General features: G+C 45.0%; 1 protein-coding gene across 1 annotated transcript; it reads right to left on the reverse strand.

The window, feature by feature from the left end:
- Positions 1-1,595: 1,595 nt before the first annotated feature.
- LOC138160595 (uncharacterized) lies at positions 1,596-22,323 on the reverse strand. Its single transcript, XM_069087213.1, has 17 exons — positions 22,138-22,323; positions 21,806-21,922; positions 21,092-21,153; positions 20,471-20,611; positions 19,896-20,078; positions 18,357-18,459; positions 17,672-17,813; positions 16,197-16,380; positions 10,912-11,011; positions 9,733-9,851; positions 8,040-8,077; positions 7,145-7,257; positions 6,649-6,797; positions 5,765-5,859; positions 4,583-4,661; positions 3,808-3,916; positions 1,596-3,409 (listed from the first exon to the last, which is right to left on the reverse strand). Exons 1-17 carry the CDS (start codon positions 22,307-22,309, stop codon positions 3,336-3,338), a joined length of 1,980 nt encoding a protein of 659 aa, XP_068943314.1. The 5' UTR covers positions 22,310-22,323; the 3' UTR covers positions 1,596-3,335.
- Positions 22,324-25,937: the final 3,614 nt, after the last annotated feature.

Below are 25,937 nucleotides of genomic sequence, written 5' to 3' on the forward strand. Positions count from 1 at the left end.
ACAACTCCATTTGCTTCTCACTGTACAATGGATTGGTCAGAGTACAAAATTCAACTTTGTTCATATTTATGGGGACCTTGATATAGCCCTAATCAGAGTGATAGGGATTGAATAATACAGTGTATGTGAAGTACCCTATCAAGTTGGCTGTCATTATTAATCTATTTTAGGTCTGACTCTGCCACTAAGAGTGTGATCTTGAAGGAAATCACACCTTCTTTGAGCCTCAGTTGCCACATCTGTAGGAGGAGGTGACTTGAATTAGATGCTAAGAATTTTAGAGAAGTCAGGAAGCTGATTTTAATACCATCCCTGCATGACTAATTTAGGCCATTGCAGGAATGCAGAATGCACTTTACAAGATGATGGTGTGATGGGCATAGATATTTTTGCAGAGTGAGAGACCAGCAATCTGTGGAAATGTGTTTTTTAAGTCAGCAGCAGCTATTGAAGTAGGGACCTTGGCCATTCAGTCTTCTATATTCTGTAGCTCATTGGCCTGTCAGCTGAGGGAAAGAACCTTAATAAGATCACAATTAAGTAGAGACAAAAGAACTGTGAGAGGGCTGCCCACAGCCCCCACTGTCAGTTATATTAGATGGTTGTATGAAAAATGACACTACTTTCTCAGTGGAAATGTAGAGGCAGAAGCATTATCCAGGTCTGAAGCAGAGAAGTATTAGTTCTTCCTGCCTCCTCTACCGTCATGACCCTAAGGGGGAACAGCATTTGGTACAGCTCCATTTGTTTCTCACTGTACAGTCCATGGTCAGAATACAATATTCAACTTTGTTCATATTTATGGGGACCTTGATATAGCACTAAACACTTCCTCCAGAAGATGTGGCTGTATTTTATTCAAGGGCCTGTCTGTCTCTGGCCAGAGTAGTCTAAGATGATGCTGATAGGGGTCCAAGTTAAATTCCTTTGTGAAGATGCAGCCTGACATAACTCTGATTCTTAACACGGAGCTTCCCTGTAAAGGAGCAAGAAGTCAGAGTATATTGACTACTGATTCCTTTTGATAGATTTAACATCTTTCCCCTATCTTAACACTCAACCTTTTATTCTGATAGGTTATGGAAAGAAATCCTAATGTTTCCAATTACCTTTTGTTTACCTAGAAGCAGCTCTAATTTTTTTCTTTCAATTTTTCTTCCTTTCTCCTTCCATTTTTTATTAACAAGATAGCCCCAAATATTTGCTAATGAATTCCTAGCATGGTTCCCTCCTTCCTTGTCACATGAGAACTTAGAATCAGAGGAGAAAAGTCTAGGCCTAGGAACTTTAATGAACTAGTCTAGTTGTCCTAGCCTGCCCCTTTAACCATGGGCTACCTGTAATACCCCTGTACCTCATCTATCTGATTCTTAATCTTAAGGTTCCCTATGATCATGAAGGGGAATAAATTTAATAGTTACACGGTTGGAGTGCATTGCAGGTACTAATAAGACATGGTACTCCATAGGACACAGCCTCATCTTCACCAGAATTACTCTGTTTCTTGGTGCTGGAAAGAAGACTGATATTTGTCATCACTCATCCCGCACTTGACCCTGCTATCTGCCCAAGGTAATTTGGAACCATCAGAATAGTGCTGCCTGAAAGTTTTTTGGTCAGGCCATAGAATAACTAAACTTTTGATATCCTTGGCAAAGTTCTGCTTTCCATAAGCAGGTTGTATCAGCAATGCCATATTCACAATGCCTATAGAGATTACAAATATGCTGATATAATTATCCATTACAAAATACGTCATGTTTGCCATATGAGGAAATAAACTAGAAAATTTATTAAGATACCAAAAGACTGAGTCCCAAAACCAGAAAGTGAAAGCCATCAGAGTAGTTATGATATTGGCACAGGTAGATAAAGTAGAAAGCACCCACATTTTCAAGCCTTTAAAACAGAACAGGCTACCTCAGGCAAAGGTCCTCCTCTCCCCACACACAGCAACTACCCAGCGTCCTGGAAGCGCGCTCCCAGCAGCTCCGGCCCCTGGCAGTCCTCAGCAGGAGTCCTTAGCAGAAAGTCCTTAGCAGTCCTAACTCAAAAAGGGCTTCGCGCTGCCACTGCCTCTGCTGCTGCCCCCGTCACCACCACCGCCAGCCAACGCAGGAACGCTAGCTTGGCTTCCGCTTCCTCTTGCTCCGCCCCTTCCTGCTACATCAGCAAGTCCAACGGGGCATGGAAGATCTTTAAATCCCATAACCCTTACACAGGTTCATGTTTGTGTTCATCCCTGTAGAACACATTAACCACCACCTCCAAGGACACTGAGGTATCTCCGTCCTCCTTTTTCCTCTTAGTTGGTTTTCTTTGTCAGTACAAACCTCCTTTATCTTATCCTAACATTAATTACTTAAGGTCTCCCTGAATAGGGAAATAATTTTGATCAAATTCATCAGTGAAAAAGCAGCTTCATAACCAACTCCATAGATTGCTCAATTTTATGGTGATAGAGTTCTGTTGGAATGAATCTTTTTTGAAGTAGCATCCTCATCTTGTAAAACTAGCAAACAGATACCTAATTGTTACTTGTTACTTAGTTGTAACTTCAGTGAATTAGTAATAGTGGTAATGAGATAATTGATCTTGCTTCTCCCTTCCCCCCCCCCACCCTTTAAGCTTCTAATCTGTTTGTTGAACAGCATGTGAGTTTATAATGTGTGGAAGAGAAGAGAATTCAGTGTAACAGATCTCCTACTCCCTAGAGAGAACAACTTTACTATCTCTAGTATTTTGATAACTTGTCTCCATAAAACTAAGATACAAAAGCTTCCCCCCACCACCACTACCCCCCTCTCCGGCTTTAGGTCAGGGCTTTCACTTTATTAGCAGCAGGGTAAATGGTCAGAGCTTCCTTTCTCACCTTTAATCTGCCTTTATTTACACTTTTAGAGCAAGGCAAAAATTTGGGAACTTGCAGTTTCTATAAAGTAACTACTTTAGTAGGGAAGGAGAATAGTACAAACCGAATGAAACTGAAAAACATGGGACCATTTTACCACTTTCCCTTTGGAGACTCCTCCTTGGATGTGACAAGAGTCAGAAATGACCAAGGGAAAAATGGGATCTCATTAGCTAAGTCCTAAGGGGAATGAAGTTTTAGTACAAAGGCTTTTGTTTCTTTAATAGTTCCCACAATGTAAAAACAAGAGAGGAGGTATGAGAGAGAGATTTGGATTGACTTCTACTGGCTTCCCAGTGTGGTTCTGCAGATTTCAAATCAGATGAGGTAAATCCTTAAGGCCTACACAGGTCTCACAGCCTCAAAGGACAGTATCCAGTCATCTCTGATGCAGCCAAATGCTGAGTCCAGGAGGAAGCATATGTCAGCAGCCATCAGGGGAAGGAGCAAAGAAATAGACCGAAAGGAGGAGGAAGTAGACCATTACCAGCACAGTACCTGAGGAAGGAGAGGGCACATTTGGGCTCATTGTTCAACTACCCGGGAACAGACGCAAAACTTTCAATCAGTTCGGGTAATAGCCATTTCAGAAAATGGTCACTTTTCTGCTTCCTTGGAAACTGGAGACTAGTTAAGAGCCTTCTTTGCTATGTGGTTTTAGGTAGAACTCCTTAACACATTCCTTCAACACCACCTGCTGCCCTCCACCACAAGTGAACAATCCGTGCAAGAGGCCACCCTGCCTAGGATTACCTGGGACATATGTGCCTCTGTTCTACCTGGAGTTTCTAAACTACTACCTAGAACTAAATATGGGATTTTGAAAAACGCATCTCATACTTCACCATAAAAGGGTTACCCTGTATGTCCTTTCCTCCTGTCCCCTTCAAACTCACCTTGAAAGTAGTCACACTTGCCACCCATGAAGATATAATTCATGAGAATGACACTGAACATGCTGGCATAGACGTGGAGGTCACTAAAGAACAGCATAAATCCTGTTGGCTAAAAGAGAGTAACTTAGACCTCTGCTAATATCTGCTTTGTGATGGGGATCAGAGGGCTTAGGAACTCAGGGGGTCCATTTTTAAACAGCACTTTTAAAACATTTTCTGATCCCCGGAGGGCTTTCATGTTTTAAAATTATTTGAGGTCTACTTCAGCCTTCCTCATTTTACAGGTAAGAAACCTGAGGCCCCGAAAAATGAACATTCTGGCTTGCTCTGGGTCATGAAAGGCACTCAGGAGCTTTTGACCCCTGCAAATCCAGTGTTCTGTCATATCCCTTTAAATCATAACAGCAATCACATTTTATCCTCTTGGCTGGGCACACTGAGTTACTTGGGTCCCTCCCAGTCCAAGAGAGGTCTCAGTAATCCATCAGCCTTCATGGACAGGTGGAGGGGCACCTTCTGCCTTCTTATAGCCATCCTTAGTGAGCATGTAAATCTGAAAAAGTCCAAGGTGGGTCTGATCTGCTCACAATCAAAGGTTGTTCCCAGAGGGTTGAATGAATGTCCATGGAAGACACTCAAGTGTCCTATCTCCCAAGGGAGGTCCATTGGACTCCTGAGAGCAGAAGACGTCTTGAGAAAATGCTCATGTCAGCCTCTTAAATGTGAGGAAGTCAGTGACCCCCTGAAAGTCCTTTTCCTTCCCAGATTGACTTACATAGAAGATAGAGAACAGCACCAGGATGGGTATCTGCAACATACAGACTTGTACTGCAATGCAGCTGCCAATCTCAATGCTAAAAGAGAATTGGAACGGGAGGTAGAGTGAGGTGGCAAAAAAGGAACCTGAAAGAAAGATGTGCCTGTCCAGGTGAGCTGGACCACAGATACAAGACACTTGGGGCCCCTCCATTTGATTGAGAAGAGGCCTTAAAATCACCTAGTGCTTTTACAGACCGGGAACCGGGCCCAAAGGTTTAAAAAGACTTCCCAGAAAATCACTGTAGGATTCAAATCAACCTAGATTTTTGTGACCCTCCATTCACAATATTCTTATTATACCAGCCCTTACTGCTTCAAAGCTAATTTCTTCCAGGGGGGCAGAAGCTCTTTATTTTTTCTGCAAAATTAATAGCTTGAGAGCAGAGGGGCTTCCTTGAAAAACAAAACGGCTGTTTGGGCATCATAACCTGATGCTTATCTTGTGCTTGAGGGCTTCCCTTCCTCTCTCCATTGAGACAATATCTACCTGCTGGGTACAGCTCAAATATTGCTTGAATTCCACCCCCAAGTGATAACTGCAGCTCATTTCTTTCCGAAGTAGTTGTGACCCATCATGATCTTATCTACAAAGTACTCGGAATCATAGTGCTAGAAAGGACCTTAGAAATCATTCATTCCTATCCTGTTTTACAGATAAGAAAGCTGAGGCTTGCTTAGACAGGTGAAGTAACTTGCCCTAGGTCACATAGCTAGGTAATGGCAGAACAAGAATTAAAACACAGAGCCTTACTCTCATTTTTTTAGGTCATACTGCCTAATGTTACAGAGAGAACCACCTGTCTCATTTTAGTCTACCTCTTCCCTTGGTTAATCTGGCTTCTGTACTCTAGCCAACTTATAATATGTATGGACCTCAAAGCTATTTGAAGATATTTCCTACAACGCTTTTTGTTCCATTCACAAGGCTTTCTTCTGCTGACTTCAAGCTGAGAATTCTTTTAACTGGAATGTTTCAGTCATAAAATCTCCAGCTGAGGACTAGGGAAGTACATTTTATAAGAAGCCTCTAACAGTGTATGTCTGGGCTGTGGGAAATAGGCTATCACTAAGAGTCCAGCACCACCTTCCGACTGACCTCTGCCCTGTCCCTCCACCCCTGCAGGGGTAGCATCCTCACCTGAGACTCAGGTGGTTCTGCAAGGCAAATTGAATCCCATTGACAATCTCGGGCAATTCAGGCACCATGGCAAGCAGGGTTACTCCTATGAAATACTGAGAGGAGGAAAAGAGAAAAGCACTTGGGCCCCGACTTTCTAGAAACTTGTGCTGAGCTCATCCCCTATCACCTCAAAAGGCACCAACCAAGACTTTTTTCGTTCTATACAAATGTCCCTTTCTAAATAGCAACCTAGCACTAGCATCTGGACTGGACCAAGAAATTTAGCTAATTGGTCAGGGCAGATCGTACCCTGCAGTCCTAGGCCAAGGTAGTAAGGCCGAGATGCACCTATTCAGAGGGCAAGGCAGTAGTGCCTTTTAGTCTCAGCAGGGAAACTCGACCTGTCAAAACTACTATTTTAGGCAGTTGAGGCAGCCCCATGGGGCAGGGAGATGGGGTAAGAAAAGGCAGATACTGAACCCTAAGAGTTTTGTTTGGGGTAAAAGCAAAATCTGATCCTGTGACTCTGGCTCTGAGCTTTGGTTGAGCCTGGCAAAGACAGGAATATATGGTAAGAACAGTCACCTTCATAGATGGAATTTTATGATATATTATGAATAGGTGAAGGGCTTATTCCTTTTAAGAATTATCTCAGGTCCAACAAAGCTGTGGAATGAGTAGGGAAGGCATTGCCACTTCCCTCTGAGAAAAGGGAATCAAGGATGAGAGTGATTTGAAGACCCAAAACTCCCACTGAGTTTGGGGCTGAGCTGAGTCAGAATTAGAACCCAGGTCTCTCAGTCTAGTATTTTTTTTCTTAGACAAACCCTCCTCTCCCCACTAGCTCTATCTGAATGGAGCCACTGCCTCCAAAGTGAAGGTAACAGGAGACACCTCCTCACCTGGGATACAGTTGAACTCTCCAGAATGGGGTTGATGTGCTCTGTGGTCAGGTCGGCACAGGCAGACATGCAGAGGGTGGACAGCAGCAGCATGAGTAGCACACGCCATCGGGGCCACTGAACCACAGCTCTGTAATGGTGCCCAGGCACTGGTGGGGGGGAGAAGAGGAAAGAAGGGAGAAGCCTGAAGTGAGACCCTCAAGACTAACAGTTATCACCCCTTGTGGATTCTCGAGACTCGTCCTTCCTTCAGCTTTGTGGACCCCAGTATCCTAGAGTTCACCTTGCTATTGCTTCAAGGATTTGGGGAGGGGATGAACAAGGAGAATAAGGGTCCTAACAGTCCCAGGTTCTGCCCAGTGAAATACATTGTTCCCCTTCCTCACACTTTCATAACTGAGAAATTTGGTTAATTCCTTTGCTGATCTCTGGTCCAGGTGGAGAAGAGGGCAAGGAAGCCAAAGGGAAGGATGGTTTAAACCATCTTGCAACTCACAGGGGTAGTCACTGATGTGGATGTCATAGATGTGAGAGTGAGTCTTCAGGGTGAAGAAGAGGCCCACGAGGTAGGCAGCAGGGAGGAGGAGACACACCGCGTATACCAAGGGCCTGGAATGTAATGCCAGGGTGAAGAGGGAGAAGGCAGAGGCCAACAGCCCCAACCAGGACACCAGTATCTCCATCCCACACGGGAGAATGACAAGGAGACTAAGCCCACATCTGCAAGACAGCTAGTGGGGGAGGGGAAAGGCAAAGAGATAAGGGAAGCAGTTACCCTGGTTTAGGAGTAAACCTCTAGTGCCACCATGTCACAGCCAGTATGATGCCACCACAAATGCAATTGCCATCAGTACTTCCTTTATAGTTGGTCACTTTTCCAGTTCTCAGAACCCCATCCCATCTGCTTATTTCCCCACTGGACAATAATAAATAATTCATATTATTATTACCTGTGGGGTACCACAAAAGATAAGACCCTCTTGAGGGAGGATCTCCGAGTCATAGGTCCTTGGAATGTTAAAATGTGTTTTGGTCCCCCTCATTTTACAGATGAAACTGAGGGAGACCCAGAGAGGTAGACTAGGATTCAAACCCAGGCCCTCTAGCTCCAAATTGGGTGCCCCTTGTACACACTCCACAGCTCCCTTACAAAGCAGGTAGCACCCATTCCCATCTTAGAGAAGAATCTGAAGCTCAGAGAGGGGAAGGGAATCTCCCAGAGTCACAAAGCGAGTCAGTTCTTTCTAGTATGTCCCAAGTGTTTGGGCCAAATGGGTAGGAAATGGGCAAAGCAGTCAAATCCTGGTTATGAAGGAGAACTGGTCCTAGAAAACCAGTAACCGGAACTCATGGTGGTTCCCCTCAAGTCATAGGGTCATGATTATACTTACTGGACATGGCTGTAATAGAGAGTTCCATTGTTCTCCATCTGAAAGGCAAACCTGAGCCATTAATCAGTGGCCAGCGATTACAAGTTTTATGAGCCTCCCCAGGATCCAAGACTGGGCTCTGCCTCCTTTCTACCTAAGGCTATTCCCCTTATCCTCTCTCAGCCCCCAGTTTACTCCAGTCTACTTAAGCAGATGACCCCCTCAAAAGAGGATTGGCCCTTGGGGAGAACAGAAAAAGGGATATATTAAAGATTGAAGTAAAAAAACTAGCCGTGTAACCTTGGGCAAGTTACTTAACCCCAATTGCCCTCCAAAAGGCAAGATAAAGTAAAATAAAATAAAAGGCTGCCTTCCGAGGCTGGAGCCTACATTCTAAAAAAAAAAAAAAGATTGAAGTCAGTTGACTTCATTGGATGACAAATTTTGGGGAGGTAGTGATATAAATCCTTAGGATCTTAGTCTCAGTACCAGGTTTTGGGCTGACCAAAGCTACTGCAGTGGGAGAATTTCCATACAAAATGAGATTAGGAAATCACCTCCCACCCCCCACCCCCCGGGCAGTTTTCCCACTAGTCTTGAGCTAGACTTGCTTCATTACGGGAATCTGCCTTGCTGAGACCCTAGAATTTATAGAGCCAGGAGTAGTTTACAGATAGAAGTGTATAGAGAAAGGCTAGGGAGGAGAGAAACTATAAGGTGATAAGGTTTTCTTCAGATGACTGTGCCCAGTTTTCTCTTCAAGCTAAACATCCTTTTTTCGTTTTACCAATCCTCGTGATGTGTTTTGCCCTATTCTGGACAGGCTCCATTTTGTCAGTGTTGGGCTTAACATGAAGTCCAGAACTGAGTACAATACTCCATAGCTGTAATGACCTGAATATTAGGGGCTTAAAAGGCCCTTTATGACTTGCTTCAGACTTACCTTTTCCCACTGTTGCCTAATCATCCTTCACTCCAGTCAGGTTCTGTCTCCAATACACACACTTATCTCCATATCCTTGCTGTTCTCTCAATTTATCTTGCCTAGAATGTAGCTTCTTATGTTTCCCCATCTAAATTCTACAACAGTCTTCCCTGATTATTCTAGTCCTCTTTCCAAATTCCTATAGTACTTACTTATAGCCTCTCAAAAAAAACCCTACAACCTAGAGCTGTTTTTTTTTAAAGATAAACATAAGTGCACTTTATTTAAGGATTTGTATAATTAATACTAGGCAAAGAAATATTGTTGTATATAAATTCCTTTTCCCAACCCATGAGACAATTAAAAATATCATAGTGTGTATATTAGTTTTCAGTAATGTCAGTCTTGTTGCTGCCAGTATCCCTTACATTTAAAGGATGAGGGACACATTAGTTTACTACCCAGTTATCTTGTGTAATATATCCTGTCCTCTAGGGTCCTCAAACCCTGATAGAAAAGCTAACAGTACCCATACCCACTCATTCATGAGGGTGTTCCTGGGAAAACTAATTTTTGTTTTCCACAAGGTTGCACAGGGCATTGAAGAGCAGTAGAAATAAACCCCAGGAATTCTAGTTCCCAGTTCAGCATTTAATATCTCCTTTTCCTCCATTCCCCTCCATCTCCATAATAGTTTCAGTACGACATATAAGCACCTATTTAGTACTTCATGAGGTGTCCTAACGTGGGCTGGCCCCAGGGTAACTCAGGGCTGGGTATTCTACCTACCAAGTCAAATCGGCAGCTGTGGCACAGATGGCTCCCTGAGAGGTCCTGGGTAAGGTTCTGGCACTCTCCACAGATCAGTCTCCCATAGACCTTGGAAAAGAGCGTTGGGGCAAACACACCTGCCACAGCCAGGAAACTGCTGTCAGGGCCCATGGATATGTAGGATTCTGAGATCTCACTCCTCTGGTCCCTATACTTGCTGACACCAAAGTCCCAGAGGCTCAGAACAGCTTCTCCCAACATCTCCAGGGTCAAGCAGATCCCATTACCGGTCCCAGAGTCAGGGTGGCCAGCCAGCTGCCTCCCGAAGGGCAGGGTGCTAAAGAGGTTTATCACGTCAAGGACCTTGGATCTCAAGGAATGGAAATACCATTTCTAAGGACTAAGTAAAGGCAAGAAGCAGGAATCAGGGGCTGCAGTTCAGTGAGACCTGAGATTTGAGCCCATCTAGGGCTATCTAGGTTGTTAGTTTCAGACTTCCTTTCTGGGACTTGAATCAAACCTTAGAGCTTCCTGCAGTAACACCCCACTTTCGGAAAGAAGGGGCAGCAGTGTAGAAAAGAGTCCCCAACTCTCAATCAGAGCCCTGGCTTCTGGCTTCATCACTGTCCCTTGTCAGCTGCGTGACTTTGGGTGAGTCACCTTTGCACTCCACTGAGAAGGGAGAAGAAATCAGACCAGAGAGAACACAGGCCTTTCACTTCCACGTCCTTAGAGGAAGAGTTATTCAGCTTTCCCGCATATGCCTTTAGCGCCCTCTGTTGTTGTAGTTCCATTGTTTTTCAGTTGTGTCTGACTCTGACCCCATCTGGGGTTTTCTTGTCAAAGACAGTAGAGTAGTTAGCCATTTCCTTTTCCAACTCATTTTATGGATGAGAAAACAAAGGCCAATAAGGTTAAGTGACTTGCCCAGGGTCACACAGCTAGTGTCTGAGGCCAGATTTGAGCTCAGGAAGATGAGTCTTCCCTATTCCCGGCCCAGATCTCTATCCACCATACCACCCAGCTGTCCCCAAGCACCCTCTACCCTGATTGAATTTACCTTTGTCTCTCACTCCCACCCCCCAGTCTGGTACATTGTTTCCAGAACCTAAACCTCTTAACTGCATCCCAGACATTGTCTGCCATTATTGTCCTGTGTAGGATGCATTGACCCCACCCCACATATCCCTAGCTTACCTCCCACAGACAGGAAGAGCAGTGCAGAGCTGACCCCTGCTGACCGGTTGTTAAACCTCTGTTCAGGGTGGTGGATTCCCCCTATCACCATGCAGAGTCCCTGGAAACATCAGCATCATCAGATGACAGATTTGGGGCTGGAAGGGGCCTTAGGAATCATTCAGTCTAGCCCAGTTATCTCATTTTCCAGATGAAAGGCTGAAGCCCAATGGCACATATGGGATAGTAACAGAAGTGGCATTTGAACTTCAACCCACTGATTTTAAATCTTTAAATTTCCACCAAAAGAGTTTTTATTCAAACCAGCCCTCCACTCCCCCACCCCCCACCTCCACTTTCTATGGACTGTCTCTTTACAAAAAGAGAAGAGCTCCGGCAGGCTCTGGTCTGTGACACCACAATAAATTGGCAAGCACTAGTTAAGCATCTCTTCTGTCCAAGTAGTTGTTAAAGCCAATAGTGTGCTTCTGGCTGATGGACTGGATTTAGTAACCTCACTGACTACACGGCACCCCGTATGTATGCAGTAGGTGCTTATCATTTGTTGAATCAAAGCAAATATCAAGTATTCCTATTTTAGCATTGTAAAGGTCAGTGCTGTAGGAGGATATCCTTTAAAGCAGTTACAAATAGGAAATTTACTGATTCAAGGACGAATGGACCCCCTATAAAAATGGAGGAGCCAGCTCAGCTTGATTCAATTCAAACATTTCTTAGGTGTCTGCTCTGTGCCAAGGATTAGGCCATCCCTACCTTAAAGGAATTCACTTTCTTCAGTGAGACACAATGAGGAGGGAGGAGTAAAAACATACAGAAAAGGCTTTTTATAGGAGGTGGTAGCTAAGCTCAAAGAAGACTTCTGGATTCAGAGAGCTATGTGCTGGGCATGTAGTAAGGACTTAATAAATGCTTGACTGACCAGTGGGGGATAGCTTGTGCAAAAGTAGGGAGGTGGGAAATGGAATGCCGAGTTTGGGGAACAAAAAGTGTGAAAAATATAACCAGCTGAGGAATTTGTATGATCCTAGGAATAGCAGGGAGTCACCAAAGCTTCTTGAGTGCTACAGTGCTGTAGAAAGATTCTTTTGGAAAATCTGTGGATGGTGGAGAAACTAGAAATGGGGACACCAATCAGGTCTCTAGGGAAAGCCAAGGCTCTTCCAGGGATAGCTTCCCCTGCACCAGCCCCAACCAGGATGTGCTGGGAGCTTACTTGAGGTTCTTCTACTTCTTTGGACCACATGTCCATCAAGCTTTGCCTTAGGGTCAAGTTGTTGGTAATCGATAAAGAATATGATTTATGAGTTCTTTGTGGCTGCTACCCACATGGTCTGTTTTCAACAGGGAGAGAGATCAGCTGGCAAAGAGAAAGGAAGATCTTTATACCAGGAAGATGAGGCTTTCGGCCTGGGGATGGGCACCCAGGCAGGAATCTAGCTTTTCCTTTCCTATAAACGCAGATGACTGAGGCATCAACACTGGTGCCAAAGGCAGTCTGATTTCTCTCAGCAACTTTAGCTAGGGTAAGACCAGAATCACAGGCAGGTATGAAAGGAGGGAGTAAGACAAGAGCCCAAGTTGTAGAAGACCTGGGATATCATATTAGGGAATTTGGACAACGGAATGCGGAGCATGAGAGGGGCAGGAAAATTAATCTAGTGGTATGCTCAGGGACTGGGATACAGGGAGAAGAGGTGGGAACCAGAGTGACCAGTGAGAGGCTGGTGTTTCATAGTACAGAGGCATTGGTTACAGTGGAAAGTCCACTGATTTTGAGTTCAAGGCCCTGGATTCCAGGCCCAGCTCTGCTACTCACTTCCTGTGAGGCTTTGGTCAAGTCACCTACCACCCTGGACCTCAGTTTCCTCATCTGTGAAATGGTCACATTCAACTAGATGACCTTTAAGGTCCCTTCCCATCCTAAAACTATGTTCTTTTTTTTTTTAAGCAAAGTTAAGTAACTTGCTCCAGGTTACACAGCCAGGTGTTTCTGGGTGGGTGCTAAGTGTCTGAGCCCGGATTCGATCCCCAGGTCATCTCAACACTGGAGCCCATGCTCTTACTCGCTGTGCTACCTGGCCGCCCCTAAAACTATGTTCTTGTCATTAAGATCCTGAACCAGGGTGATATCCCATGGAGCAGGAGTATCCAACTCAAATAGAAACATCCCTGAGGGCTGCAGACTGACCCAGAAAGCCACAAGTTAACATCATGCTGTATTTTAAAATTTTCTTTCATTAAACATTTTAAATCTGGGTAAAGCTGATGGGGAATTTTGCTGAAACTTTGGACACTTTGGACACTGCCATAGAGAAAGGGATGGATAAGAGAAATAGAATGGAAGAATTGACAGGACTGCCACAGTGATTGAACGTGAATAATAGTAAGGAAGAGCCAAGACTGATTTGAGCCCTGGTGATTGTAAGAGTCCCTGAGGACATCTAGTTCCAGCCAAACCCGAACATATACATTATGTCATCCCAACAGTGGCCGCCCAACCTTGGCTTGAGGCCCTCCACAAAGAGGGAACCCATGAGTTCACAAAGTTTCACTTTGGCCTGTGAAAAATAATGTTTAATCTGCATTTTTTCTTAAGACTTGGAAAATAGTTCATTAGAATGGCAGCCTATTTCTCATTGCTTCCTTTGCATCCCCAATGCTTGGCACATCGTCAACACAGATTGAAGTGAGTTCTAAGTTCTAAGACCTGCCCTAATTTGGCAGCAGATTTCTTATATTGCTCCTCTCCACACAGTAGGTGCTTCAGCCAAATTTAGCCTGCTCTTTCTCCCTGCCAAATGTCCTTCTTCCCACCATGCTTAAACTTTACCTTGAGGACTGTCTGTTCTCATTTTCTTTCTCAGTGCTTGGAATATCATTCTGCCCTCCTCCCTTCCCCTTTATTTGTATAATTCCTACCCATACTTAAAAGCACTGGTGTCAGACTCAACTAGAAAAAGATCCTTGCAGGCCACATGTTGACTAAAAACCCACAAATCACCATTATCTATATTACGTTTTTATTGATTTTGCATCTTTAATCTGGTTTAGGTCATACTAGGGAGTTTTGTACACACTGTGAGTATGACACCTCTGCTTTAAAATACAACTCAGATAGGCAGCTAGGTGGCTCAGTGAATAGAGCACTGGTCTGAAGTCAGGAGGACCTGAGTTCAAATTTAACTTCAGACACTTGACACACTTACTAGCCGTGTGACTTTGGGCAAGTCACTTAACCCCAACTGCCCTCCAAAAAAGCAAAAAAAAAAAACCTCAGATGTCATCTCTGCCAGAAAATGGACTGATAATGATCTCCCTCCCCAGCCCCTCACCTTAGACCTCACATAACTCTAATGGACAATATTACATAATTTATTACATAAAAAATTACATTAGAGAAAGCCAAACCAAAGGACTGTTGGTAATTTATCACCCCGAGCTCCTGAGAGCAGGGACCACATCTTACCTAAATTTCTGTGGTTCCCATCCCCCTACTTGGCACACACTTAACAAATGTTTACTGGTTTAGAGAACTGACTCCATGGGAATGGGTGAGATCTTTGAGACCAGGTATTGAGCAGATAGGATTACAAAGGAAAGATCTGGTCATGCAGCTGTGATTTAGTCAGCTGTGTTGACAAATGCAGCTTTCAGCACCTGCCATTTCACTAGAGGCAAGCCCAGTTTGAAAAGAAAACAATGACAGGCAAAAATCTCAATTTATTCAAATTAGAGAAAGATATTGCATCATCAAGCGATAGCTTGACCTGTTCCACCACATCTGGTGGCAAGCTGGTGAGCTTTTGAATAGGAATGATTACCAAAACAGGATTCCTTATCTTACAAAGGGCTGGAGACCACCTTCCTTTAAAAAAAAAAAATAAAGCATTTATTGTGCAAAGTGCTGGGAATATAAATAGCAAAATAAGACTGTCTCTGCTTTAAATAGAATTATTCATCTTTTTTAGGACCCCACCTTTGGCAGTCTGGGGATGCCTATGGACCCCTTTCTTAAAATCATGTTGTTTTTTAAAAAATATATATAAACAGAATGCATAGGATTACAAAGGAAACAGGACAATTAATAAAATAGTAATCAAGAAAAACAAGCTCACAGACCCAAGTTCAGTACCCCTGCTTTCAAGACCAAGTTCTCAATCCAGCCTCAGACATTTAACACTAGTTGTGTGATCTTGGGCAAGTCACTTAACCCCATTCGCCCTGCCTTGCCCCCCTCCAAAAAAAGAAAAGAATTTCCTCGAGAGCAACTTCTCCAGGGCAGTGGCTCTTAAGTTTTCTATTTCCATGGGTTTCTCTCCTGAAGCAAAAGACCCACGTAGATCATCTGTCTTACCTGTTTCCATCGCCAAAAAGCTGAGAGCGACAGAACTGATCAGCTGTCAGAGGAAGCACCTTGTGTTACAGCTATTACAAGAGCTAAGCTAGACCTTGGGGGCTGACCAAGTAGGAGGCCATTCACAGAGAGCACAATGGAGCTGGAATAAGGCACACTGTTACAATAAATATCTCCCATGGCTTTTACAGGCAGATTTCAATGACAAAAACCACATTAGTTTTCAGAACACATCCTTTGAAAAGGACACAGTACAAGGAGAGTAGACAGGGGTGCCTGTTGGTATTCCATCAGAGGCAGAGCTCTATAGCGAACCAGAATATGGACCCTCAGGGTCCAGAGGAAGACGTTTTGGACATTTTGAAGCCTACAATACTCTCCATATTCAAAGGATGTTATAAGCTCTGTGAGAAGAGCCATGGTGTCTTCATTTTCTTAGTATAACCTCTAGTGCTTTGTACATAGTAGGTGCTCAATAAACATTTTTTTAATGAGTTAATGTTTGCAGACTGATTTTAATGAGACGCTGCATGGTGTGGGGAAAGAGGGCTGACTCTGGGGTTAAAGGATTAGACTTTCCATCCTGTCTTTCCTACTTACTACCTGTGTGATCTTAGGGTAGGCCTTTAGCCTCACCTGAAAAATGAGGGAGTTGAATCCTATGGTCTCTTAGGGCTTTTCCAGCTCTAGAGATAAAAGCCCATGAGTTTGTTTTGGAGGGAGGGGATGTCCAGAAGAGCAGAGAAGCCCAAATTAACCTCTCAGATCTTTCGTCCTTCCTGGGCTCAGGGATTGGGATGCTTGGGACCATGGGAACTTCTTCATAAGCCAAGTGTGAGAATTCCAAACTTGGTCTCTGCCCTTCCCAGGTTCCTGTAGCCCTCCATACCTGTTCTGAAGAGGCGTGAGGAACCATCTTGGCCAGACTCACCGGTACAAGGAGGATGCAGCCCAGCACGGTGCCTGTCAGAGCAGACTTCACCACCTCCTCATAGCATTTGTTCCCTTCCTGGGCCCCCTTGATTAGTGCAGTGATATAGAAGGTCAGCTCGACGATGGAGCCAAACGTGGCGTTCACCACGGCGCCCATGGCGAAAGTGCTCTGAGCTGAAATGCTGGGAACCAAGACAAAAATCAGGGCTCAAGACCCCTGTCCCTTGTTACCTCACTGGGGTTGCAGTACTCTGAGAAGGTCCCTAGCACAGAAACAGGACAGAGGCCACACAGTTCAGTACAGTCAGCACCATACCATCCTTCCCCTCAAGCCAGAGTCACTGCAAGGGACTTTGATATTTCTGGGTCACTCAACATTCATCACAGAGTCAGACAGCCTCCAAGTTGAAAAGGACTACAGACATCAACTGATCCAGCCCTTGCCCAATGCATAAACTGCTACAAGACCTGTAACAAGTCATTCAGCCTGTATTTGAGCATTGTAATAAAGAGTACTCACTTGGGAGTCATCGAATCTGGGTTCAAATCCTATACTACCTGTATGACCTTGGGCAAGTCACTTTATCTCCATAGGCCTCAGTTTCCTCATCTGTAACAAAGAAGGGTTTGGACTAGATTGCCTCTGAGGCCCCCATCCCACTCTCCATCCTTTGACCTCCGGCCATGGAATACTTACTGCTTAACCAGGCAGCCTGTTGCATTTGAAACTAGAATGCCTTAGAGCCCAATCTGTCGATAAAAACTACTTATAGTTAAGGTTTGCACAGCCCCTACCTTAGACCAACTTTAAGGGAGGCACTGATTTCATTATCTATATTAGATCAATATCAAAAATCAATAATCATTATTAACCTCATTTTACAGATGAGAAAACTGACTTAGCTAAGGTCATGCAGATAATGTCTATGGTGGGATTCAAATCCAGGCCCCCAATGCCAAGTCCTCTTACATTCACATGGCACTTGAAGGACTTACAAAGCATTCTCCTGACAGTGTTACAGATGAGGAAGCCAAGACTCAGAGAGTCAAGTGACTTGGATGCATTCACATGGCTTGTTTGCTGTGGCTTAGTCATTTTAGTCGTGTCCGACTTGTTTTGAAGTTTTCTTGGCAGAGATAATGGAGTGGTTACCATTTCCTTCTCCAGCACATTTTACAGATGAGGAAACAGGGGCAAACAGGGTTAAGTGGCTTGTTCAGGGTCACACAGCTAGTGTTGGAAGCTGGATTGGAACTCAGGAAGATGAGTCTTCCCAGCCCCAGGCCCAGCACTTAATCTGCTGTCCAGCTAGCTACCCACATAGCTTGTTGATGCCAAAACTAGGACTCGATTCCAAAGTCTTTAGCTTCTCTGCCCAGGGCTCTTTCTACTATACTCTGTTGCCTCTTGGGGGGTCTGGATGTAGAAAACAGAGGAAGGCACAAGCAGCTTCTGAGCACCCTCAGTCTTACCTGGCGATGGCCATGCCATTGAAGTAAGAGAGGGGTATGATGGAGAGGAGGGAAAGGGTGAACTTGGCCAGAGAGCTGGTGTATTGGTTCTGGCTGTCCATGTAGCCCAAGATCAAGGTCACGAGTACCAGGGGCAGGAGGTCTGGAGACAATGGGTTAAGGAACAGGACTCCATGCTCATTGAAAAGTTTATCTTATGTCTCTAAACAGATCTGTTTGGAGGACACCATCCCCAAGCAGAACAAATCAAATGAGTTATCTACAGGGAGTCAGGGCCCCTATCCCTAGATCTGGTATCAACCTTCATGATGTGTTCCCATTTCCTTCCTTTTGTAAAACTTCATTAAAGGGATGGCTGGGTGGTGCAGTGAATAGAGCACCAGCCCTGGAGTCAGGAGGACCTGAGTTCAAATCCTGCCTAAGACGCTTAACATAAAACCAGCCATGTGACCTTGGGCAAGTCACTTAACTCCAATTGCCCCCTTCCCCCCCCCAAAAAAAAAAACTTCCTTAAAAACAAACATCTGGCCCCTTGCTCCCTTCCACTTGGGGATGAGTTTTCCTCATTCACCACCATACTCTTCCTCTTCCCAGATTCAGTCTGTCCTCTCCCACTATTTCCAGCTGCAGAGCTACTGTGGGGGAATAGCATTTGTGGCCACCTTTTTGACACAGCAAAGGATACTGACAGCAAAGACATTAACACCATCCACAGTATATTTGTAGTAGTAGGAGTTAGCTGCGTGACAGCAGCACAGAAGGGCGTCAGCATCCAAGGGTGCCTCTGCCTAAAGTTGTGGTTGTGGAGGAGGGTGACAGAAGATATTCAGAAGGGTGAGTTTTCTTCCAGAGGTCTATTCCATTGGCCGCTCCCCTCCATGTTTTCCCTAACATTCCCCCCAATCTGTACCTCCTACAACCCTTTGGAGTGTAGGGAGTTGGGTATGTTGGCTCTGGTCTTGGACTTTTCCCTGATTCATTGAATGCCATGGCATATTCCTCCCCTACTTCCACATTCATATGGAGCAAAAGGGTCCTAGAAAGATAGCAGGGAATAGGAATGCAGAGAGAGTGGAGGTAGGTCTGTATTTTCCTGTTGACCAAAAAGGCAGCATTGTGAAGGAATGATAGAAGTGGGCAGAAGGGGCCAGAGCTAGACTTGGGCTGGCTGCGTCCTTTGGGATTTGAACTCTGCTTTCTACTTCCAACAATTCTATGAAAACAAAATGGCCTATAAGATTCATTAAGACACTTGAGCCTTAAGTCCCAGAGATCTCTTATAGGACCCTCTTTTTTGTACCTCTTATCCTAAGAGTGGGAGGAAAGTAGATTCCCAGGTATGTGTTTGCCCTTCCACTTTGAGTAAGAGAGCTTGAGGTCTGGTCTCCCATCTGCCACTAATGTCTGGCCAAGCCACTTTACCCTCTCTAGGCATTGCCTTCCATCCATCTGTAAAATGGGGGTCAGGGGGGTAGACTAGATATGACCTACAAGGCCCTTTCCAACTCCAGCTATTCTCATCCTAGGCTCCCTACCTCCAGGGGCTGGGGAGATGTGGGGAAAGATCAATAACAATCAAAACTCAAACTTTCCTCTGCAGTCAACAAGATACAAGTTCAGATTCTAACTATATCTGGAGTTCAAATTAGCCCAGCATCAGCTGAAGGCAGAAGGCTAGAGACAACATGAGTAACTCATGACAGAGAGCTTCAGACTCTACACACTACTTTTCTCAGTTTCCACGTTTTCCCTCAACCACCTTGTAAGGTAGTGTGAATATTATCACATCAATTTTTACAGATCAGGAAATCTTTCTTAAGAAATTAAGTGATGTGCCCAATGTCATACAATTGGAAAATGGTAGAGTAGGTGGTTAGGGGGCCAGATTTGGAATTAGAGGTCCTGGGTTCAAATTGTGACTCTTCTGCTTATTGCATTTGTGAACTTGGGAAAGACACCAAACTTCTCTGGAACCTCAGTTTCCTCATCTGTAAAATCTATGCTTCTAAGAGAAAGGATCTGAATCTAGATTTTCTGCTTTCTAATTGATTACCCTTCTTTCCTTACAATGCTGCCTTAAGGATTAGATTGATGTGGTCTGAGCTGATGTTCCTCATTTGCCTGTATCTAAATATGTCTAAGTAACACTGGCCTTCCAGACAGCTACTAGAGGTTATCCCCCCAGGTAGGTGTGGCCTCTCACCTCCATTCAAGGACACCTCACCTTTATCGCCTGCACGTGCACCTGCTCTGGGTCTGCCAGTAGGATCTTGGCCACCATCCTGGCATTCATCTTGGCGACTGGAATAATGAACACCAGGAGCCAGGAAAAGCAGCAGATAAGGCTGTGAATGATGACCAGGACAGGGTAGCCCAGGAAAAGCCATATGTAAGTGCTGACTTGGTACTAGCAATAGAAGATCAAGAAGGAAATGACCTATTCAAGCTGCTCCATGCCAACAACTCACATGGGGGATCCTGAAGCTTTGTTTGACCCTGTCCTCACAGATCCTTGGTCTTCATGGAGAACAAGCAAAGATTTTAAGCCAGTGCCTTTTTAAACAACCTACAGTAATTAGGTGCCTTTTATACTGTTGATAATATTTATTCTGATCCCATTTCATGATGGAAAATATTGGAAGCAATGAAGGAAATCAACTCAAGAGAAGAACACACTGCTCAAAAAATGTGTTGGTATGGAAGGCACAGAAAGAGGATATAAAAATTCCAGGTCCCTGATCGTTACATCTCAAGGATTGAAGAGAGAAGGGAAGGGGAAGCATGAAGGGAACAGCTTACCCAGTAACTATATTTGGGGTGGTTTGAGTACACTTTCTGAACCCTGAGTGGCCCATCAAGGTGGTCGAGAAGTGGGCTGGTCTCTAATTCAGAGAAATCACGGTTACTGGCATCCTTGCACAACCTAAGGGAGAAATGTTTCTGAAAGAAGGAAAAAGGAGGTCAGAGAAGGAATCTTAAAACAAAAACCAGAGTATTTACTTAAAAAGTCAGGCAGCCAGGAGCACTTCTGGGTACAGCCAAGGTACCCGGTAGGTAAGAGTTTTATATGTTGACCAACTATTTAGAAAGAAGCAGTTATGTGTGCTCACAGGGAACAGGAGGCATCGGAGGCCTCACAGACTTCACATATGTGCAGATCCAACCCCTCAACATGAAATAATGGAGAAGGAATCAAAAGCCCTTCCTAGAAACCCCAAGCTAGGCCTTACCTAGCCCCACTGGGGGAAGGAGGTAGGTGTGTCTTGCCTACAAAGACTAATTTTCTAAACACCCTCGGCAACTCCTAAAGTGGAATTTTTTCTGTCTCCCACTCCTCCCACTCTGCCCCAACCCACAACATTGCCTGGGTCTGTCTATGACCACCTCTGCCTCCCTACTCCCACCCTTCTCCTTCTATACCTTCTGGATCACTTTATCAAATGGCCAGAGCAAATATCCAGCAAGATGCCAGCATAGTTTCCCTGTAGGCAAGAGAGAGAATGGGAGGGGGAAGGGCCCAGTGAGTTCTGAAAAGACCTTCCTTTTCACAAGATGGATAGAGGAAGGTATTTGAGCTAAGGCTGGATGGCCATTTGTCACAGGTATTGTAGAAGGGACTCTTGTTCAGGTATGGATTAGATCAGATGACCTCTGAGGTTATATGGGATTCTGTGAGCCATAGGGTAAAAGTGGGCTGAAATGAGATCAGGTTGGGGAAAAGCTAGCTGCAGATTCCCCAATTCTGCCACCCCACTATTTCAGCTCAGAAAAAAAAAATCACCAGAAAGGTAGATACCATGGGAGTATGAATGGCCCCTGAGAAGTCTATCATAGGCCAGTCTCCCATAGTTAGTTGTTTTATTCTGGAAATAAATAGCAGCTCCTACACACAGTATGGACTTTCAAGTTTATGAAACACTACACAACAATCCTGCACAGGAGGATGGGGCAAATGTTATCATCATCTCTGTTTTACAGGCAAGAGAGGGCAATGACTCGCCCCAAGGTCACACAGGCAGTAGGTATGAGAGTGTGGACTGGATTCCAGGTCCCCACTCTCTCCACTGTACTAAATCACGGTGGAGATGACCGAGTCCAAGTCTAGGGACGGCCCATCCCTTTAGGAAGACGAACCGTAAGGAGTTGCCAGGATGGTGAGAAACATCAGCACAGCCATGAGGAGGTAGACCAGGGAGAGCCACCAGCCGAAGAGCAACACGTAGAAGACATTCCCCCAGGTCAGAGTGGAGCCTGAGGACAGAAACCGCCGGATGAGGGCGTGTCCACACTCCCAGGGAAGCCCCATCACACCACTAGTGTTTTTGGTGGCCCACGCTCTCTCTTTCTTTCATGGTCCCACTGCTAGTAAGTCTGCCTTGCCTCCCCGTCTCCTCAGAGCTGAGTTGGGACAGTCTGGCAAACTGTGTTCCCCACCCCAGCCCCAGCCGCTGTGAGAGGCAGCCTACCAGGAGGGCTTCTGATGGTGCACAGATCATCCTGGAGCGCCCTCACAGCCTCGGATCGGTCTTCCCAGGGCCGAGCAGTCACATGATTATTCCACTTCTTGGAACCAAACTTCCAGGGAGAAAAATGCGAGGAGAGGGCTAGGAGAGACCGCACGGGAGAGCCCTCTCCCATACGAATGCATCTCCAGGTTTGCTTAATTCCTTTTTAGGAAAGGTAAGCAATGTACAAGCCCCAGGGCTAGGTTCGAACAACCAAAGATGAAACCCACACTGGTTTGGGACCATCTCATTTGCTCTTTAACATTTTCTTTCTTTTTTTAAAGTAAAGAGATTTATTAGCTTTGCCAAGGAATCTGCTCTTGCTCATAGCAAATTCAGTTTCTTGTTTTTTAAATAGTATTTTTTTCTAATTATACAAAAAGATAAATTTTAACATTCATTAGAAAATTTTGAGCTCCAAATTTTCTCCCCCACCCCCTTTACCTCTCCCTTCCCAAAGATAGGGAGCAATTTGATAAAGTTTTTTTTGTAGTAAAATCAGGTTAAAATGAACACTGAGTGAGGACCAGCCATTAGAAAAGGGGTGATGGAAAAAAGACAACTTGATGCCTTAGGCAATGCATTTAAATCTTAGGTCCTAGTCTCTCACCAGTATCATGGTTCAGATTCATCAGTACCAGAAAATCAATCAACAAAGATCTATTAAGAACCTAATACATTTCAGCCACTATATCAGGTCCTGGGGAGACCAACACAAAATATGTAAATACAAGACAACTGGAAGGGGAGGGTGCAGGGGCACGTGAGGGGGACTGGAAATCAGGAAAGACTTCACCTAGGTGTTGGCACTTAAGCTGAATTTTTGAAGAAAACAAGGGTTTTTAAGAGGTAAGGAGGGAGTATCTTCCAGCCATCAATGACAAGTCAGCACAAAAACACAGAGTGAAGGATTTGGCGCATCATATGTTAAGAATGGGCAGTTAGGTGGTATGGTGGATAGAGGGCCGGGACTGGAGTTGGGAAGACTCATCTTCCCGAGTTCAAATCCCAGCTCAGACATTTACTAGCTGTGTGACCCTGGGCAAGTCACTTAAGCCTGTTTGGCTCAGTTTCCTCATCTTTATAAATGAGCTGGAGAAGGAAATGCCAAACCATTCCACAGTGTCTTGCTGAGGAAACCCCACATGGGCTCATGAAGAGTTGGACACGACTGAAACCCTACGGAAGTTGGTGAGGTCATCAAGTGAGAGAGTTAGGAGAGAAGAGGCCCTAGGGTCTCGGGGAAAACCTGTATTTACACAGCATGAGAATGACGATGAGCCCGCAAAGACGACTCTGAAGGAGTGACCAGGGAGGAGAAGCAGGAAAGGGTAGCATCAGAGATCCCAGAAAGGAGGAGGTATCCAGGAGGTGGGGTCTGCCTGCCAAAGGCCCACGGAGGCCGGAAGGATGACAACAGGGCCTAGCAATGAAGAGATCATTAGGAGTCCCAGAGCCCATGATGGGGCCTGGAAGCCAGACTTCCAAGAGTGAGAAGCAGAGGCCAACAGCTTTGTTCCAGCTAGTTCAGCTGGCAAAAGAGGAAGGAAGTAAAACAGATAATTTGAGAGGACGGTAGGGCTTTTTGCTTTTTGGAGGTGGGGAGGGCAGGGCAGTTGGGGTTAAGTGACTTGCCCAAGGTCATATGGCTAGTAAGTGTTAAGTGTCTGAGGCTGGACTTCAACTCAGGTCTTCCTGACCCCAGGGCTGGTGCTCTAGTCACTGCACCACCTAGCCACCCTCCTAGTGATTTTTTTTTTAAATGACTAGAGGACAAATTTATAGGCAGCAGCAAAGGAACCAACACAACAATGGAAAACATTTGCATAATGTCTGCTATGTGCCAGGCACTGTGCTAAGCACTTTACAATTATTATTTCATTTGATCCTCAGAACGACCCTGGGAGACGGGTGCGATTATTATTACCATTTATTACAGATGAGGAAACTGAGGCAAACAGAGGTTATGTGACTTGCCCAAGACCCCACAGGCTCTGAGGCTGGACACTACAGGGAGAGAGTGGATATTAGAAACAGAAAGAGGTGGAGAAAGGGAGAAAGAGGGGGACAAAGAGACAGAGAGGAGAGAGAAGAGAGAGGGAAGTAGAGAGAGGGGGGAGAGGGAGAGAGGGAGGGAGAGAGAGACAGACAGGGAGGGAGGGAGAGGAAGAGAGGGAGGGAGAGGGAGGGAGGGAAAGAGAGACAGGGAGGGAGAGGGAGGGAGGGAGAGAGAGAAAGACAGACAGGGAGGGAGAAAGAGAGGGAGAGAGAGGGGGGAGAGAGAGGGAGGGAGAGAGAGAGAAAGACGGAGGGAGAAAGAGAGAGGGAGGAAGAGAGGGAGAAAAAGAGAAAGAGAGACAGGGAGGGAGAAAGAGAGAGAGGGAGAGAAAAGATAAAGGAAGGGAAAGATAGGAGGAGTGAGTCAGGTAATGATTACTGGGGCAATCTGCAGGAAAACACAGGAGAGGATGGGACCAAAGGACCATGTATAGGTGGTTGACCTTGTTGAGGAGAAGGGTCATCTTTTCAACAGAGATGAATAAAAAATAATCAAAGAATGAGGGATGGATGACATTATGGGATTTTTGAGATGGGGAAAAGAAGCTCATAGTGAATTATTTTCTTAGTAAACTGTGAGATAAGGTCCTTTGGTGAAAGAACGGAGATGTGTGGAGGGAGTGATTTGGGAAGCTTAAGGAAAGAAGACAATATGGAAGAAAATGCTGCAGTTACATAAAGACAAAACACAGACAAGGATATTGGGGAAGTAGTGCTGGAGGCTAGGGAAGGGGGCAATCAGGAAAGGCTTCTGTAAAAGGTGGCTCTGGAGTTTGGATCCTAAGAGGAAGTGGGGTGCATTCCAGGCACGGGGGCAGTGTGCAAATGCAGGGACAGCAGCCCTTCCCCTGCTGTTCCCCCATCCCCCTCCATCTCCAGGTCTCTGTATGTTGCTGTTTCTTCCTCAACAGAACCCCATCAAGGTCCAGCCTTCCCTGCTGAGCTCACTCAGGCACAGTTCCCAGCAGAGTTTGGTTTGTACATGTAAAACCCATCCAAAAAGCCATTGGACCTGCTTCCAATGCAAAGCCCAAAGGAGGCGGTGAGGGTTTCTCTTAGTAGCAACTGCTAACATTTAGAGTGCTTTAATGCTTATAAAGTACTTTATAGTCATCATCAACTTTTAGCAACATGTGAAGCTTGTGGGGGAAGATTATGGCGGGGGGGGGGGGGTAGGACATATAGATCTTAGGAAGCAGCTAGATGGCACAGGGCTTAGAAAGCTGAACCTGAAATCATTTATATTTTCTTTCTCTTGATGGGGGGAAGGCAGGGCAATTGGAGTTAAATAACTTGCCCAAGGTCACACAGCTAGTAAGTGTGTTAAGTGTCTGAGGTGGCATTTGAACTCAGGTCCTCCTGACTCCAGGGTTGGTGCTCTATTCACTGCACCATCTAGCTGCCCTTACCTGAAATCATATAGACCCGAGTTCTAATCCATCCTCAGACATTTACTGTGTAGTTCTGTGCAAGTCATGTAATCTCCCTGTGCCTCAGTGTCCTTATCTGTAAAATGGGGGTGATAATAAGACCTACATTCCAGGGTTGTAAGGATCAAAGGAGATAGCAAATTTAAAATAACTGTGCAGACCTTAAAGCACTATATAAATGTTGTTGTTGTGTTATCCCTAGCCTCAGAGTTTTCTACTTACTAGATCTTACATTTGAGAGTAATTTAGAGAGAAGGAAGGAAGATGAGGTGA

Source organism: Petaurus breviceps, unplaced genomic scaffold (assembly GCF_028583685.1).
Source record: "Petaurus breviceps papuanus isolate PSGF00001 unplaced genomic scaffold, PetGlider_PUasm1.0 181, whole genome shotgun sequence".
Taxonomy (NCBI): domain Eukaryota; kingdom Metazoa; phylum Chordata; class Mammalia; order Diprotodontia; family Petauridae; genus Petaurus; species Petaurus breviceps.